At 52.3% G+C, this 18,569-nt stretch overlaps 1 protein-coding gene and 1 long non-coding RNA gene across 3 annotated transcripts in view; both read left to right on the forward strand.

Annotated features, from left to right (window-relative positions):
* The window catches only part of LOC140902737 (uncharacterized), a 45,135-nt gene extending 43,396 nt beyond the window's left edge, over positions 1 to 1,739 (forward strand). For both annotated transcript variants that reach the window (XR_012156108.1, XR_012156109.1), the window contains one exon: positions 1,494 to 1,739. This is a non-coding gene — a long non-coding RNA (uncharacterized lncRNA). The remainder of the gene's footprint in view (positions 1 to 1,493) is intronic.
* Positions 1,740 to 6,140: 4,401 nt separating this feature from the next.
* LMNA (lamin A/C) overlaps positions 6,141 to 18,569 on the forward strand; it is a 52,341-nt gene continuing 39,912 nt past the window's right edge. The window contains exon 1 of the mRNA XM_073323267.1: positions 6,141 to 7,376. Coding sequence (XP_073179368.1) covers positions 7,027 to 7,376 — 350 coding nt within the window. The 5' untranslated portion in view covers positions 6,141 to 7,026. The remainder of the gene's footprint in view (positions 7,377 to 18,569) is intronic.

Raw genomic sequence — 18,569 nt, forward strand, 5'->3', positions numbered from 1 at the left:
AAAGAACAGGAGGACTCGTGGCACCTTAGAGACCAACCCATTTATTTGAGCATGAGCTTTCGTGAGCTACAGCTCGCTTCATCGGATGCATACCGTGGAAATCCACGCAGAAGACATTATATACACACAGAGACCATGAAACAATACCTCCTCGCATCCTACTGTCCTGCTGGTAATAGCTTATCTAAAGTGATCATCAAGTTGGGCCATTTCCAGCACAAATCCAGGTTTTCTCACCCTTCCCCCCCCCCCCCAATCACTCTCCTGCTGGTAATAGCCCATCCAAAGTGACCACTCTCTTCACAATGTGCATGATAATCAAGGTGGGCCATTTCCTGCACAAATCCAGGTTTTCTCACCCCCTCACCCCCATACACACACAAACTCACTCTCCTGCTGGTAATAGCTCATCCAAAGTGACCACTCTCCCTAGTGAGTTTGTGTGTGTGGTTTTTGGAGGGGGGTGAGGGAGTGAGAGAACCTGGATTTCTGCAGGAAATGGCCCACCTTGATTATCATACACATTGTGAAGAGAGTGGTCACTTTGGATGGGCTATTACCAGCAGGAGAGTGAGTTTGTGTGTGTATGGGGGTGGGGGGGTGAGAAAACCTGGATTTGTGCAGGAAATGGCCCACCTTGATTATCATGCACATTGTAGGGAGAGTGGTCACTTTGGATGAGCTATTACCAGCAGGATAGTGAGTTTGGGGGGGGGGGGCGGAGGGTGAGAAAACCTGGATTTGTGCTGGAAATGGCCCAACTTGATGATCACTTTAGATAAGCTATTACCAGCAGGACAGTGGGGTGGGAGGAGGTATTGTTTCATGATCTCTGTGTGTATATAATGTCTTCTGCAGTTTCCACGGTATGCATCCGATGAAGCGAGCTGTAGCTCACGAAAGCTCATGCTCAAATAAATTGGTTAGTCTCTAAGGTGCCACAAGTACTCCTCTTCTCGTGCTGGGAGGCTCACTCCGACGTACCCCTAGAGAGCACCCAGTCTCCTCCACTTAGCCCTGCTGCTACCCCCCTACCCTTAACCCACCACCCCTTAAATTACTGGGAGAGTCACAGAGGGCAGCTCTGGTCTCCTGTCATTTGTGCCCACACAGGGCCTCCGTCTTAGAGGGATTTTCTCTCCTGCCGGGGTCTTTAATCGGCAGCCTCCAGAATGCAAACCATCTCGGTGGAGCGAGGGCCAGAGGCGAGTCACAGGAAAGCCAACCCCAGGCCACCAGAAATCCGCAGGCAGAGCCCCACCCCATCATGAGACTGGCTTGACACCCAGGAGATTTCTCTGGCTTGCTTCTGTGTGTGAGTTGTGTTTTTATAGAGAGGGCAATTACTGATTGTTAAGCCAAGGTCATAATTATACACTTATCAGCTATCTTTGCACGTGGGGGTGTCTCTGTATTGGCCATCTGGTTTTTTGGGCCTGGAGGAGCTGCTGGCTTCATGCTTCCCGCTTTTTCTCTGCCCCCCACTGCCCCAGGGGAGCTGGGATTTGAAAGACAAGAAGCGGCCGGGCGCGAGAGGGAGGAACCCAGACTGCACGAGCAGCAAGCCGAGGGGAGGGAAGAGAACGGAGGCAGAGTGACCACCCCGTCAACCAATGAGACACGAGGAAGCCTCGTGGCGTCATGGGCTCACCCTCATTGAGGACAGAGCGGCGGCAGATTAACCCCTTCGAGGGCGCCGGGCGGGCTCCCGTCCTGCGCAGCTGCTGCAGATAAGGAAGGGGGGGGGGGCGCTGGTTGGTTGGTGCAGTGGGTAAAGGGGGCAGGTCGTGGGGGGCTGCCCCCTGGGGGAGCACTGGGTGGGGTAAGTCATGCTCAGCGACGGGGGGGCTCCCCTCCAAACGCTGCCTCTGCAGGAAAGAGAAGCGGTGACCCTGGGCGCCCTTCTCCTCCTCCTCCCCCCCCAAGTGACCCTGCCCCATTCCAGGCCCCTGTGTGGGGCGGGGGAAAGGGCAGCTCCTTTCCCCTTGCTGTCTGCTGGGCGCGGGAGCCGAGCGCCAAGCAAACCCCTCTGTCCCAGAGCCTGTTCCTCGTGGGCGGAGCCGGTCAGCCCCAAGCCCCCTTATCCAGTGTACCCCAGAGCCCCTCCTCCGTCTCCCCCAGGCCTTTACCCCTCCTGAGCCCCACACGCTGCCACCCCCAGGCTGTCTCCTGTCATCACCAGCTACGTTGTGATAGCGCCTGGGAGCCCCAGTCGCAGAACCCGGACCCCCATGGTGCTAGGGGCTGTACAAAACAAAGATAGTTCCTGCCCTTGATCCCATCAGGCATTTGGATCTGCCCCCCGCTGCACAGGGACTGGGCCATAAGTATCTAGATAGCTGCCATCTGAACCGCACCCCACCCCCCGACAGCCTTTATCCCATAGGCCCCCCCCAGCACCTGCCCTTCCCGTGCCACCAACCTTGCCCTCCTTTGCTAACGTAATCGCCGCCCCGATCCCACCTGTGTAACACTGAACCCCCTTTGTCCCTGACCCCAGCCAAGCTCCCTCCACCCCTGAGCTTCCAAGGCACAGCAGAGTGTAGCAGGGGCCCCTCCAAACTTTCCAGCTGCGTGAATCTGAGAGGGGCTTTGTTAAAGGCAGGGGGGCTGTAGGGGAGGGCGCTCCCTGGCTCTTTAAGGTGTTGTCCAGGGGCGGGGGAGATGCCTGCTCCAGTGCCGGATCAGAGCTGCCATCTTGCTCTCATCTGGGCTTATCCTTGGCCTTGCATTCCTGGGCTGGAAAGAGCCTGGAGTGCCCCCGTGGGAGGCAGAGCACAACTGGCTAACTCTCGTGCATGTCCCCCCCTTTGCTCTCCTGTGGTATCCATGGGCGAGGCTTGCAATGAGCAGCGTGCACAGCTGTACACAGAGCAAAACCCTACCAAAACAAACCCCTCTGTGGCACGCCCTGTTCTCCTGGGGAGAGAAGCAGAGAGAACAATGGATATTAGTCCCATTGCTTAGTGCATGACTGGAAGGGGGTGGGGTGAAAGAACTTGCATGGAATTGATTGAGCAATAACCTTCCCTGCCCCTAAAGGGCACTGGTGCTTGCTGGGGCAGTGCCTTCCTGGATTGACGGTGCAGGAGGGCTTCAGTAAAGCTGCCTGTTTTTCATATGGGAGCCTTCCCTATTGGTTAGCGCAGGAGCCTGGCTGACAAGGCGTCTTGCGTTCTATTCCTGGCTCCAGAAGGGGGTGTGGTCTAGTAGTTAGAGCCGGGGACTGGGTACTAGGAGACTTGGGTACTATTCCCAGCTCTGCCACTGATTCATTGTGTGACCTTAAGCAAGACACTGCACTGCCCTGTGCCTCAGTTTCCTCCATCAGATAACCTTTGTAAAGCACTGTGAGAGCTAGGAGAGAGGAAAGATGGGCCAGTGGGTTCAGGCCCTAGCCTGGGACTCAGGAAACTGCAGTTGAATTCCCTGCTCTGCCCCAGAGTCCCATTGTGACCAGGGGTGAGTCATTTAGCCTCTCTGTGCTACAATGGGGATATTGGCACGGCCCTGCTGCACAGAGGATGTGAGGATAAATACACGGAGGAATGGGGAGGCCCTGACAGTGATGGGGACCAGGTGTTATAATTTATTATTGCGATGGCACATGGGAGCCCCGCTCACAGACCAGGGCCCCATGGTGCTAGGACAAACCCAAAAGAGAGAAGGACCTTGTCTAGCTAACTAGCCAGATCTAGGGTTAAAAAAGTGCTATAGTTCTCAATCGTTCCAGACTACTGTACCTCTTTCAGGAGTCTGATTTGTCTTGTGTATCCCCAAGTTCTGCCTCACTTAAAAACAACTTGCTTACAAAATCAGACCTAAAAATACAAAAGCGTCACAGCTCGGTATTATGGACAATTTGCTGACTTTCTCCTTATAACCATATAATTATAAAATAAATCAGCTGGAATATAAATTTTGTTCTTACATTTCAGTGTATAGTATATAGAGCCATATAAACAAGTCTGTATGAAATTTTAATTTGTACTGACTTGGCTAGTGCTTTTTATGTAGCCTGTTGTAAAACTTGGCAAATATCTAGATGAGAGGATGTACCCCCTGGAAGACCTCTGCGTACCCTCAGGGATACACGTACCCCTGGTTGAACCCTTGCTATAGAGGGTTATTACTCTCGTAAGCTGATGAGCGAAGACTTCCCCGACTGGGGAGAGGGAGATCAGTCAAGAAGGAAATTGGGATTCGGCTTCCTGCACTAGGAAGGCACCAATTCTGTGTCGCCTCTGGCCCAACAGGTCCCTGGCCTAGGTGTCATCGCTGCGTAAATATGGCTAACGTGTCCCCCCTGGGGACGATGCTGCCCGCAGCAGGCTGGTCCTGAGATCAGTGCAGTCCACGATGCCCATGAATGGGGTGGAGGAGGCAGCCTCAGCTGCTGCTGAGGTGGGGGAATCAGTTGCCACCCTCTCTAGAGGAAGAAGCTGGCTGGATAGTTGCTTCCTACTCTGATCCTGCTGCCAGGTTGGAGGGGGAGAGAAAAGGGGGGGTCCCGTTGTCCCTAGCGATGACCCCCCCCTGCGCCCACCCACACGCGCACACAGCTGCTTTCTCTGTCAGGACATTGGGCTATCCTTAGCATCCACGCTCTGTGTATCAGCTGCTGACATGCTGTCTGAACCCAGCTGAGCCTGATGGGACTGGGACCCAAAAGCTATCTAACAAGCTCTAAGAATAGGAGGACTTGTGGCACCTTAGAGACTAACAAATTTATTTGAGCATAAGCTTTCGTGGGCTACAGCTCACTTCATCAGACGCATGCATTGGAAAATACAGTAGGACGATTTTATATACACAGAGAACATGAAACAAGCTCTGCCTGCTAGAAGCGGCTTGGGCCTGGTCTGAGTGACAGCAGTGGGAGGGGAGGGAAAATGTCCTGGTCCTGCCCCCTGCCCTGTGCATCGTCTATGCTGGCCCACCACCTGGTTGAGATGTATTTAGAGACAGCAGTCAGATCTCCTCTCAGCCTGTGCTTTGCCAGGCTCAACAAGTCAAGCTCTTGTAGTGTCCTCTTGTAAGACTGGTTTTCCGTTCCCTGGAGCAGTGGTTCTCAACCAGGGGTACACGTACCCCTTAGGGTACGCAGAGGTCTTCCGGGGGTACATCAACTCATCTAGATATTTGCCTAGTTTTACAACAGGCTACATAAAAAGCACTAGTGACATCAGTACAAGCTAAAATTTCATGCAGACAATGACTTGTTTATACTGCTCTCTATACTATACACTGAAATGTAAGTACAATATTTATATTCCAGTTGATTTATTTTATGATTATATGGGAAAAATGGGAAAGAGAGCAATTTGTCAGTACTAGTGAGCTGTGACGCTTTTGTGTTTTTATGTCTGATTTTGTAAGCAAGTTGTTTTTAAGTGAGGTGGAACTTGCGGGTACGCAAGACAAATCAGACTCCTGAAAGGGGTACAGTAGTCTGGAAGGGTTGAGAGCCACCGTCCTGGAGCATCCTAGTAACACTTCTCTGTGGCTGCTCCAGTGTGAATTCACTCCTGAGACCCGCCTGGTTTTACTACTAGACCACACTCCTTGCTTTGATCTGAGTATCTTGCCAGCCTTCTGCTTGAACTAGGGGCTTGTCTGCTCTTAAAATGCTGCAGCAGCACAGCTGTGGGACCGGGTGTGGATTTTTCACATCCCTGAGTGATGTAGTTATACTGACCTAATTTCCTAGTGTAGACACAGCCTAATAGTGCTAGTGCTTGGAAGAGAATGCAGGACTCCTGACTCCCTGAAGCTGCCAGATCTGGGCAGTAGAATCCGGGAGTCTTGACTCTCACTAGCCACTGGACCATGTCCCTCACTTTAGGGGGTTACTGTGTATGCTGAGTGGCTGCCTCACCCCAGCACCCACAAGGTCCCTTGATGCCATGACCTGGCCTGGCACAGATCTGGTTTGGGATGGGAGGTGTCTCTAAGAGCTTGTCTACACAAGGGGAAATTGTTGCAGAGTAAGGCTGGCTGTGAATTTAAAGCACAGTAGCTCTCCAGGTGGACGCTCTCATTCCAGCAGGAGGGTGCCTTTTTCTGGCATAGCTTAATCCACTTCCAATGAGAAGTGGGCTGCTTTGTATTCCAAATGAGCATGCCCACATGAGGTTAAAGCAGGTTAAATTCACACCTTTTGTTAATTCGGATAAACTTTCCTGGGTGTCTCCCTGTAGGAAAGGCCTTATTCTGGAACAAGAATGTCCACCTGGGGGACTATTCTGGTCAACTACCCCATGTAAATAAGCTCTAACTCCTTGTGTGAGCACTCTTATTCTGGAGGCAGGATTGCCTAGTGGATAGAACACTGCACTGGGCTTCAGGAGATCTGGCTTTGCCACCACCCTGCTGGGTGACCCTGAGCAAGTAATTTCCCTGCCCTCTGTCTCAGTTTCCCCACCTGTAAAATGGAGACCATGATACTGACCTCCTTTGTAAAGTGCTTTGAGATCTACTGATGAAGAGTGCCCCAGAAGAGCTAGGGATTGCTATTTATTATTTTTATTCTGGAACAAGAGTGGCACTTCGCAGTTCAGTTTAAACCCCGTCCAAAGCAGCAAAAACTAAACTGCAAAAGGTGCTCAAATTCCAGAATACTCATACGGGGATTATACCACTATCATTAGAGCTGTTTAAATTCACATCTGAATGTAGGGGGTTGGACTAGATGACCTCCTGAGGTCCCTTCCAATCCTGATATTCTATGATTCTAAGTACATCTCGCTATAACTTTTCCCTTGTGGACAAGCCCTTATTTTAAACATCGCCTGTTCTTCCAGGAGCCTCTGCTCCTTTAAATAATCAAAGCAGGGGGCTGGTCCTATTTTGCCTAGCCGCTCCCACTCCCCCATCTCCTACTTCCCAAGGATATTTGAGCCGAGATCCGTGTGAGTGACTCAGACTGTCAGTACCAGAGAGGCAGACGCAGACGTGGGGAAGGCAGCTCCAGAGATCTGAGTCACCGACCCGTGTTCCCGTCTCTCTGCCAGGCTGTGAACCGCGATGGACACCCCATCTCAGAAGAGGGCCACACGGAGTGGGGCGAATGGCACCCCGCTTTCTCCAACCCGCATCACCCGCCTGCAGGAGAAGGAGGATCTGCAGGAGCTCAACGACCGGCTGGCCGTCTACATTGACCGGGTGCGCTCGCTGGAGTCGGAAAACGCAGGTCTCCGGCTGCGCATCACTGAGTCCGAGGAGGTGGTGAGTCGCGAGGTGTCGGGCATCAAGTCGGCCTACGAATCGGAGCTAGCGGATGCCCGCAAGACCTTGGATTCCGTGGCCAAGGAGAGGGCTCGACTGCAGCTGGAGCTGAGCAAAGTGCGGGAGGAGTTCAAGGAGCTGAAGGCACGGTAAGTCCCAGGGCAGTGCCCATGCTAAGCAGTGGGGCAGCTGGTAATGGAAGAATTTCCCTTTTCCCCCCTTACCAAGAATGGGGCAGTCCCTAGAAGCTGGATTGGGAGCAACCAGAGTTGGCAGCCTTGGGAAAGAGGCCACAAATATCCTGAGGCTGCGGGCCAAGCGAATAGCATGTTTGTAATGTGTTTGGCAAACAGTGAGGGACTGGAGGGGGAAAAAAAACAATCCGGAGGAGGATGGGAAAAATCTCTAACCTGGCTGGGATGTTACTGTGGAAGCGGGGGGGTGGGGATGATTCTTGGCTCCCCCCTACCCCCCCCCCCCAGCAATAAATTGCTGCATGATGGTCAGTGTGTAAATTCAGCCCTGGGTGTTCAGGGGCCGGCGCCGTCCTTGGAGGGGAATTGTCTCGGCAGCTGTCCGCTGGTGTGGAGAGATCCTGATGAAAGTGCCTTTAATAACGTGACGTAGAATTAGCAAGGGATCTGATCCGAACTCCCAGGCTTCAGAGGGAGTGGAGAGGGTTCGGTATCCGAATCTGAATCTAAACTCTGCGTCTGGCCTCCGTTTCTCTAATAGGCTGGACGCGGTGCCCTAGATCCAGTTGGCTCTGAATTTCCATCTTGGGGCCTATCTCTATCTTAGATTCTCTCTCTGAGGCTGCTGAATAAGCCAAGCAGTAATTGATCTAGCTGGCCCAAGTGTAGCTGGCCCTGGCTCTCCAGCTTGGAGATCTTGCTTGCCTGGCATATTCCCCCACTCCACCTTTAACAGATTTTTAAATGACTGGCTTGTGCTGAGCTGTCCCTGTTACCTGACCGGGGGTTTTCTGTGCGTTACCATGCGAGATGCCATGCGGGAGGGTCTTTGGGAATGGGCTGGAGCGCAGATCCATGGCTCTGCTGAGCCTCTTTCTATTGCCCTGTGTCTCTTTCGAAACTAGCCTGGGCCTGCATAGACAAATGGGATTCAAGGGCTTGGATTTGGGGTTAACTCTTGGTGTGTCAAACTCACCTTCTTATTGCGGCGCTCTGGGGTGTGATGGGAGCCCCCCTGGTTCTGTCTGACTGGTAGCTTCAAAGTCTGTTCCTCCCCTCCCTATATTGTACTTTCCTTTCCCCTGCTGCTGCCAAACTTGCCTAAACCCCCCTTTCCCCACCCACGCACCTCCCTGCTATACTAGACTTGGCATCGGGGAGCTCAATAGCACCAGGTGGCATTCTGCCCATTCCAACGAGCTGGTTCCCTCCCAAGCTTTGGACCTTGGCACCCAACCAGCAAGGGTTGCCTGTGGACTTGGGTTTCCCGTTCTGTCTCTCCTCAGCCCATGCTGCAGAAGCACTTGTCCCCAGTGGGCGGTGGTGAAGGTCAGAGGGATCCAAAGGAGGTTGGGAGTGGCTCCTGTATCTGGAAAGCTTCAGAGCCCTGCTGTTTCACTCAGTGGTCCTGATTCAAAAGTCGTGGACTCCCATTGACGTCATGGAGTTTGGATCAGAACATGACCCCCTTTAGGGTCTTCAGCTCTGGCGTATTCTGGTCTCTGCTGAGACCAGATCCTTGCTGGGCAGCAGGGGACACTCCCATAGGGCTAAGTCTGCTGTCTCCATCACGCACCCACCCACAATCCGTTCCAGAGAGCGTAAGCAGGATTTGAATCCAGGTTTGCATGACGGCAAATAAAGCACGTCTCCCATTCCTGCATTATATCTGAAGCGTCTTACCTCCCTGGCTTTGCTATAAAAGAGTTTGTTTTCTAAAAGACCCCCAAAAGGGGCAGCCTGCCATGAATAATCAACCCACTCAGAAAGCGGGAGGAACATTTTACAAATGTCTTTAAAAACTGCCCAGGATTTTATATTTAGCTTCCTGTGTCTCTCCCCAACCATGGATCCGTCTCTAGATAACTCTGTGGTCATCTCTGTGCTAGAACTGTAGCTAGTTCTGAATTTAGATCCTAGAGACTCGTTGCTATTTGGAGATGGATTTTGAATGCAGGTTTCCGTGTGCTGAATGTCTGTGTCTGTTTTCCCCTGGCTGTGGGCATGCCGGGATGGGGGAGGATTTTGACGATAATGGGGAGGAAGAGATTTTGCTCCTACAACAGGAGCCGTGTTTTCTAAAGGTTTTGCAGCCTTAAACGTTAAAACCATCCCCTCGATCTTTTTCTTAAGCCATCCATTACAATAATGCCCAGCCTACAGCCAGCTCCTGCTGCTGTGTGGCTGTTACACAGCTGCCCTGCTCCACTCCAGAGATGGCTGCATTGCAGTGATCCCTGTATATAATCTGTACGTTCTGTTGCTCACTGGAATGGAATGTGCATTCTTGAAAACTGGATGGTGCTGCTGCCATTCTCTGACACAACAGACCCCCTTGGAAAAAACTCCCTTCCCCGAGGGGTTTCCCAAATGATCACTCTCCTGTTCTGAACCTCGTTATCAAAAGCGACTGTTGGTGACTCAGACCATTTATCTTGAAAGCTCCCGCTCCTACCTTTTTTTGTGCTTGGAGAACAGGCAGTGACAGTGACACCAAAGTGACAAAGTGACACCAAGAGACACCAAAGTGTTGTGATGTCTCAAACAGAGACCTGTGAATCAGCAGCGAGAGTAAAGAACAGGGTTTATTTCCCCAGATGTCAATATTGAATTATTCATTTACTACTTAGAGTTACTGTACTGGTTACTATCAACATGATGAATTCTGGGAAGAGCTTGATAATGAATGTAGGGGTGGGTGAGCATGGAGGAGTTGTGTTGGGTTTCAGGAAACTTTCTGATCTGAAAAGTCCTCGTGATGAGCGGGATTTATTGTGTTCTGCTCTGATTGCTTCCTCGGGGCTGTGAAGTTACTCAGAGGGAGGCACAAGTTAAATGAATCAAAACAACTCCGCTTTGGGGAGGCGTTCCAGTAGAAATAGCATTTCGTGCCTCTGTAGCGTGACTCCTCTGAGGTTCTCAAAGCACTTTAATACACCGCCTGCAAGAGAGGTAGTTACTAGACTCACTTTACACATGGAGGGAAGCTGAGGCACAGAGGTAAAGTGACTGGTTCGAGGCCCTTCACTAAGCTGGGAATGGAGTGCAGGGGTCCTGGCTCTCATCACCCAGCTCTAACCACAGACAATATCCAGCGTCTCCTTTGTATGGGAGAGATCTGGGTTGGAAAGAGCTCTGCTCTGATCCATGCTAAAAGCGGGAGGTGTAGGCTGTTTGTTCTGAGCAGCCTTTCGCGCCGATTTCTGGGATAAAGATATTTGGGTCCGGTGTTCAGGGAGGCCTCCGTGAATTTACCTTCATTTCTCTTCCTGGGGCTACTGGCTTGGAGAATAGCTGGCCTTCGTGGCGGCCCCATAGAGTTGACTGAATCCCCTACTACAGGCTGGGAAGGGAATTCCATAGGATAATCTTTTGTGGCAAAAGCTCTGGATTGGGCAGTCAGGGCTCCTGGTCCCAGCTGGGGCACTGTGACCTACAGAACAAGTCCTGTCCCCTCTCTGTTGCTCAGTTTCCCCCTTTGTAAAAGGAGCCGGGGACAATAACACTTACCCAGGTCCCAGAGGGGGCTGTGAGGCTGGACTCATTGGGCAGGACAAGGAAGTCAGGCCCCTCCTGCAGTCACTATTCCCATTGCTAAAGGGGTGCAACATGCTACCAGCTGAGAACAGGTTCTGAGCTTGCTTTGAGCTGGGGTAAGTGGCTTCACAAAGGGACGGAGGTTGGAGCCCATTGTCTGAAATACTCTGAGCTGCCCTGGTGGAAGATTCTCTAGGAGCACGACTAACCCAGTCCTCGCGCGCATTCAGTCTTGTATCTAGAGCTGAGGCAGAAACATTTCCTTGGTATCTTCCCCCACCAGGCTCCCCGACCTCCTGTGTGAGCGTTATCTGGGCCGAGCAGCCACTGTTCCATTAGAAGGGCTGGTGCGATAGTATCTACAGCATGGGAGAGATGACGAGAGCAAGCCAAGTGTCTAAAGGCTGGTGGTTGTCAGCACCCAGCGTCTCACGCTCATGAGCTCTGCTTTGGGTGTCTCATACCCCAGGCTGGTCAAGCCACTAGTGTGGCTGAATCCACCTGACAGGGCGTGTCAGGAGAATCATAGAATCATAGAATCTCAGGGTTGGAAGGGACCCCAGAAGGTCATCTAGTCCAACCCCCTGCTCAAAGCAGGACCAATTCCCAGTTAAATCATCCCAGCCAGGGCTTTGTCAAGCCTGACCTTAAAAACCTCTAAGGAAGGAGATTCTACCACCTCCCTAGGTAACGCATTCCAGTGTTTCACCACCCTCTTAGTGAAAAAGTTTTTCCTAATATCCAATCTAAACCTCCCCCACTGCAACTTGAGACCATTACTCCTCGTTCTGTCATCTGCTACCATTGAGAACAGTCTAGAGCCATCCTCTTTGGAACCCCCTTTCAGGTAGTTGAAAGCAGCTATCAAATCCCCCCTCATTCTTCTCTTCTGCAGGCTAAACAATCCCAGCTCCCTCAGCCTCTCCTCATAACTCATGTGTTCCAGTCCCCTAATCATTTTTGTTGCCCTTCGCTGGACTCTCTCCAATTTATCCACATCCTTCTTGAAGTATGGGGCCCAAAACTGGACACAGTACTCCAGATGAGGCCCTCACCAATGTCGAATAGAGGGGAACGATCACGTCCCTCGATCTGCTCGCTATGCCCCTACTTATACATCCCAAAATGCCATTGGCCTTCTTGGCAACAAGGGCACACTGCTGACTCATATCCAGCTTCTCATCCACTGTCACCCCTAGGTCCTTTTCCGCAGAACTGCTGCCTAGCCATTCGGCCCCTAGTCTGTAGCGGTGCATTGGATTCTTCCGTCCTAAGTGCAGGACCCTGCACTTATCCTTATTGAACCTCATCAGATTTCTTTTGGCCCAATCCTCCAATTTGTCTAGGTCCTTCTGTATCCTATCCCTCCCCTCCAGCGTATCTACCTCTCCTCCCAGTTTAGTATCATCCGCAAATTTGCTGAGAGTGCAATCCACACCATCCTCCAGATCATTTATGAAGATATTGAACAAAACCGGCCCCAGGACCGACCCTTGGGGCACTCCACTCGATACCGGCTGCCAACTAGACATGGAGCCATTGATCACTACCCGTTGAGCCCGACAATCTAGCCAGCTTTCTACCCACCTTATAGTGCATTCATCCAGCCCGTACTTCCTTAACTTGCTGGCAAGAATACTGTGGGAGACCGTGTCAAAAGCTTTGCTAAAGTCAAGAAACAGTACATCCACTGCTTTCCCTTCATCCACAGAACCAGTAATCTCATCAGAGAAGGCGATGGAAGCGATGGTGCTACTCATAGCTCTGTTGTCAGCAAACGCAGGATTGGTGATGATCTGGTGCTGGGGACGTTGACTCGCTTAACAGAGATGCTCTCCCCTTGCCGTAGGTACAGCCCTGCTTCCTTCCAGGGCTGGAGTCTCTAGTTCTTGCTGGTGAAATTAACACTGGAGAAAGGTGCTGCATTGACTCAGGCCAGGAGCTGAATGCTAAGTTAGTACTGCTTTCTAGCTCCTTTCCTCAAGGGTCTTGGCTGGTGGTTTGGCAACTGTTCACCGAGCCTCCCGACAACTTTGTGCAGTAGGAGATACATTATTGAACCCATTTTAGCAATGGGGAAACTGAGGTAGAATAAGGCTCAGTGACTTGCCCAAACTCACTGATTCTGTCTGGAACAGGACTCATCAGTTCTGACTCCCCCATTCATCCCCCTGCCCCTTGCTCTGATCATTAGATCACACTCCCCTCCCAGAGGTGGGGGTCTGGACCCAGGAGTCCTCGAAGTCCTCTGCTCTAAATGGTAGGCCACACTCTCTCCTGAAGGCATTCCAGTCCATTGAATCTGCCTGGTGCAGGCAGTGAGAGTATAAGACCAGGTCTACACTAAAAAGTTAAGTCGACCCAGCAGCATCAATAAGGGGTATGAAAAAGCCACACCCCCTGATCAACAAAGTTACGGTGACATTACTCCCAGTGTAGACAGTACTGGGTCCAAGGAAGAATTCTAGCTACCACGTCTCGGGACGGTGAATTAACAACAGTGTCGGGAGAACCCCTCCCGTTGCTGGAGAAAGTGTCTACACAGTGGTGCTGCCGTAGTTGTTTAAATGTAGACAGAGCCCACGTCTCGGTGCCCCCCCTGCCACAGCCCTGCGTGGACAGGTACGGGGGGGCGGTGTCTCCCTGGCCTGTTTTGCCCTGGGGCACTCGCTCTAGTGTTAGCAGTTTCCATGCTCCAATCCCCGTGCCCTGCCGTAGAGGGTGTGGCTTATCGCTGGGCTTCCAACAACATCTGGGCAGGGGGTGGCACATAGAGTGACCAGATATCCAGATTTTATAGGGACAGTCCCGATTTTTGGGTCTTTTTCTTATATAGGCTCCTATTACCGCCCCCCCCCCTCCATCCCGATTTTTCACATTTGTTGTCTGGTCACCCTAGCTGGCACGTGCCAGAGAGATCTCGTTGCAGGGTTGGGCTCTCCCAGTGCGATTGATGGTGGGAGACGGGCCGCAGTTGGCACTTGAGGGAGCTCCGAGCTGCCCTTGCTGAAGGCAGGCACACAATAGGCGCCTTCTTAAGGACCAGGGCTGGGCCCGCTGCATGGAGGTGAAAGGTGAGGAAACAATAGACCACAGTGCAGCAACGGCTGGGTTATGATTAACTACCTTGCTCAGGGAGGCACAGCAATCATGCATCCCGGGCAGCTTTTTGCCATTGCCTAACTCTTCCCACTCTCCTGGCAGTGCCCAGGTAGCTCTGTCAGCCAGAGCCCTCGTACAGACTGGGTAGGGGCATCCTGTTCCGGCTCTGAGCAGGGCTGGGTGGCGTGATGGTGAGAATGCCAGGGCCCAGTGGGTGCTAGCAGTCCAAGTGGCAGGGGCTGCACCTGTGCTGGAAGAATGGAGGCAGCTGGAGAAAGCATTGCAGAAACATCCCATAGATTATGGCCTGGCACAAGGCAGATGGACACACGCTTGGCCTGCACCAGTTCAGGACACCAGCCAGAGCCCTGTCCTGTGCTGGTCTCTGGCAGGAGCTGCCTGCTGGACCGTTGCTCCTGTGCTGGGCAGAGCTGGCTCTGGGGTGGGGCCAGCCGCACGTGTCCCTAACAGCCAGGCTTGCCTGCCTGCCCCAGCAGCCTGCTGTTTTCCAACGGGCCAGTTGTGCTCCAGGGCATTCCCTGGCAGCTTGTGATTGGGTGGTGGAGTGGTAGTCTCCAGGTGGTTTGGATTTAAAGTGTGAGATCACGTCAGGCACGAGGGCTTGGCAGTGCTGGGGCGGCCCATGTCTGACTCACAGCTGCAGGCGGCAGCCAACGCCCTTCCCCTCCTGCATCACACGGCCTGGGATTCATGGGCCTCCCCTATCGGGCCCAGCCAGGCTGGAAGGATTGCAGCCAAAACACGCACCCACCCGGTACCCCTTAGATCTGGGCCCCCTTCATGCCACCCGCTGTGCCACGTCACACCCGTGGTCCTGCGCTGTGGTCCCTGCCCCCACGGTGGCGATTTTTTCCAGCCCCGGCCTGTCCGTGCCTCTGAAGGACAGCTATGTCTGCACTGGTGCATCCTGGGAAAGCCTGGGTCACGCTCCTGGCCTGCCTTAGCTGCTGGAGGAGAGGATTGTCAGATGACATGAGATACCCTGGGCTGCTCTCCCGCGTGGAGCAGCACGAGCTGGCGTGGGAACAGGCAGTCACCCAGATGAGGGGAGGTGGGGGGTTTCCCTTCGAAAGCTCAGAAGGGCGGCAGCACTGGGACTCATGAAATGCAAACCAACCGAGCTCCTCCAGAAGGTGAATGACAGCTGCCTGGGACAGGTCAAGGGGAGAATAGGTTTGTCAAGCCCTGCCACGGCTCATCCTGTCCTCTCCATGGTTCTCTGCTTGGGGTGAAGGCTTCTTCATCAAGGGCTGCCCAACCCAGCCTCTCTGTCCTTCATCTCCCGCTCTCACAGCTTGGTGCAGCCGAGGCGCCATATATCTTCCAGGCGGTGGTATCCAAAGTCTGCACAAGCCATTGCTCGGGGACGGGGGACACCTGCATGCGGGAGAGGGGCTGGGATGGAGCCCTGCCTCAGGTTTACTTTGCAGAGGTGGCTTCGCTATAAAAGCAGCGCCCGCTCTCCTGCTGCTCCTGATCTTGTTCTCACTGCCCTGCACCCCCAAGCTGTACAGGAAGCTCAGTGGTCGGTTTTGGTGTGGCTCTGTTCCTTCTTAATCGGATCCTGCTGCTGCCCTCCCGGGTCTAAAACCACATTTGGCCTGATCCTTTCAGCACCATGGTTCTGCCAGTAGCAGATTCCAGCTGGGTGGCCTAGAGCCTCCGTGAGGAGCTAGCCACTCATGCCATGCACCCTTAGTTGCTTCGTGTTAGGCGGTGATGGTCTGGCGGTCTCTGGGGCCCCCACGGGAATGGATCTGGACACCCGGCTCTACAGGGCTCTTTACTCTGGTGAGTGAGGAGCTGCATCGCCAGAGTAAAGGTTGATACCCTCACTCTTGTTCAGGTCCATTAGCCCTTTGTGGGTACCTGACCCACTCTTATCCCACTGCTGAAGAAATCAAGGGCCTTGCCCCACGGCAAAGGGAACTGGATTCTTCATGGACCTCCCCGCTGCTGCAGTGCATGGGGAGGTGCAGTGTGTTTTGGGCTCCTCAAAGTCTCTAGATGCTAAACTGTTCATCCCAGCTCATGCTTCATGTCTGGCCTAATAGTTAGCTAGTTCCATTCTGGCCATGGCTGGCGGTTTTGCTAAGAGCCTGATCGAAGACGAGGAAAGATAGAGGGTTGTTTTTTTCACCATTCCTTCTCCGAAACAGGAACCAGACCCTGCTCATTATAAGATTGTCTGAGCGATTGCTTCCTGAATTCCAGCCCCTAACCTGATTAAGCTGGTAGCTCAGTATTGACTTTCGCTCTTTCCCCAGCCCAGTTCTTCTCCTGTTTCTTAATGAAGAAGAGTCTCTCTGCCTTTGAAATCTGTGTGGACATGGAGTAACCAAGCAGCTGCGCCTGGCTGTGGGCAATGGGTAGTTAGTTAACATCCAGCACTGATTTCCCCCTCCCCACCAAACCTGAGCCGCAGCACTTTGTTAGTTGCAGGTGGGTCTTTGCCTGCTCTGGGATTTAATGGGAGACACCTGTCCTACTCACTGGGAACTCCACTGAGACTCCACCAAACTCATTCCTCACAGAGGGTCCCCCAACATCCATCAGATGGAAATGGTGGTTGATCCCTACTAAACTCCACTGGACTCAAGCAGGCAAGCTAGAGATGCCAGGCTCAGCAGCACATGGCTGGTCGTGCCAGCCAGTCCCTTAGAACTTCCACTTCTTGTTGTATAAAGAGAATTACATGGCTTCTGTGTTTGTTTAATCTGAGGGCTCTCTTGCTTTGTCTAAACAGCCAGTCTGAGCCTTGAGCCTGGATTCGCTTCCTAGGTCTGGAAGCGAGAGTGTCTGGGAGTGTGATCCAGTGGGTGAAGCAAGGGACTGGCAGTCAGGACTCATGGGTTCTGGTCCGAGCTCTGGACCAGAGCAGAAGAACTTGGGAGTCAGGACTCCCGGGTTCTAATCCCAGTTTGCTACTGACTTTGTGTGACCTTGTGCAAGTCACCGCTCTGCTGCCTGCCTCAGTCTTCCCATCAGTAAAATCTTACATGGGGACATGAGACTTAAAGTCCCCAGAGTACTTTGAGAGCCTTGTGTATGATATACAAGTGCATGTGCCTGCTAAAACTCTTCATGCTGGCAGCGATCTTCCCTCTTCCATTCATCCCACGCGGAGCTGCACCGCCCCTCTCTGAAATGCTTCACTATGATGATGATGTGGTTTTACTGGAACATTGTGCATAGGGAGAAAAATTTGATCTTTATGGAACATTCCTTCTCCCTCTACCACCACCCGCTTTATAAAAAGCCTCCAGAAGAAAAACCGTTTTACTTAGGGGGAGATCTTCCCTTCTGGGATGAACAAAGAACAGATTGTACAGTCAGGCCGAACTTCAAAGGGCTGTACAGGAATCACAAGAGCAACCTGCTAAAAGAAAAGTATATTGGGCAGAGGAATATCCCACATTTATATCCTTGCTAATTTCATAGCCACTGGGCCTGATGCTCATTCACACTTAGGCCCCTTTTCCCCCCTCTGGGAGCTTAAAGGAGCCTTAGAGTGGGTGTCAATGCGAATTGAGCCTGGTGTGTTCAGTTACAAACTCCAGATTATTTCCCCCAAATTATTTCAGTCATTGACACTCCAGGCTGGGCTCTGCAAATGGGAATTGGCCAGGCTCGGTTAGACCCACAGGTTACTTGCCGTGCATGTTGTGTGTGTATAAAACCAAATCCTGCTTTTCATTCTTATGTCAACAGACTTTACTTGTTTCTACGCTAAAGCTGTTTTGGACCCCTCTGGCAATGTAAAGGGACCGTAGTGTAAATGAGAATCGGGTCCAGCGGTGTTCAGACCCAGGCAGGGTTTAGCTGGCAATGTTGGTGCTGTACACAGAATAAAGACTCCCGCTTGCTCCCCCAAAGCTTCAGGGTTAGTGGGAGCAATAGCTCCTCTGTTCCAGACAAATCTGACCCAAACCCAGACAGGGAGAAGGGATGTTATGTTAGGAGAGAGGATCCGTTTTCACATAGGGTACTTAGACTATGAGCTCTTTGGCACAGGGACTTATTTTGTTCTGTTTGTACAGCACCTAGCACCATGGGGCCCTGGTCTATGACTGGGCTCCTGCCTGCTGCCACCATAGAAATAACTAATAGGGTAAAATTTTCAAAAGCACTTAAGTCCCATCAGTGTCTAAATTGCATTGACTTCTCATGCAACTTAGGGTCCTAAGACACTTAGGTGATTTTCTGACTGTAATGACCCTTAGGAAAACGAGGGAGTGAATGAGAAGATGGGTGGGAAGGGGTGGGAGGCTTGGGTGTGCCTCTTATTTTGTTCAGTCTGTGCATGGAGAGAGATTTGATTTCTCCAGGAGAGAGGTTTGAATTTCCACTGTGAGTTTCTTAAAGAGCCATCAGGAGCCAGGATTTGAGTCCGAGGAAGCAAAGCTACCCTGGCTTGATTCTAAACCGGGCGTGGTAGGATTGTGGCTCCTGAACTGGGGGAAGATGGGAAGGCCTCCTCGATATTTG

The sequence above is a fragment of the Lepidochelys kempii genome, chromosome 24 (assembly GCF_965140265.1).
Source record: "Lepidochelys kempii isolate rLepKem1 chromosome 24, rLepKem1.hap2, whole genome shotgun sequence".
In the NCBI taxonomy this organism is placed as follows: domain Eukaryota; kingdom Metazoa; phylum Chordata; order Testudines; family Cheloniidae; genus Lepidochelys; species Lepidochelys kempii.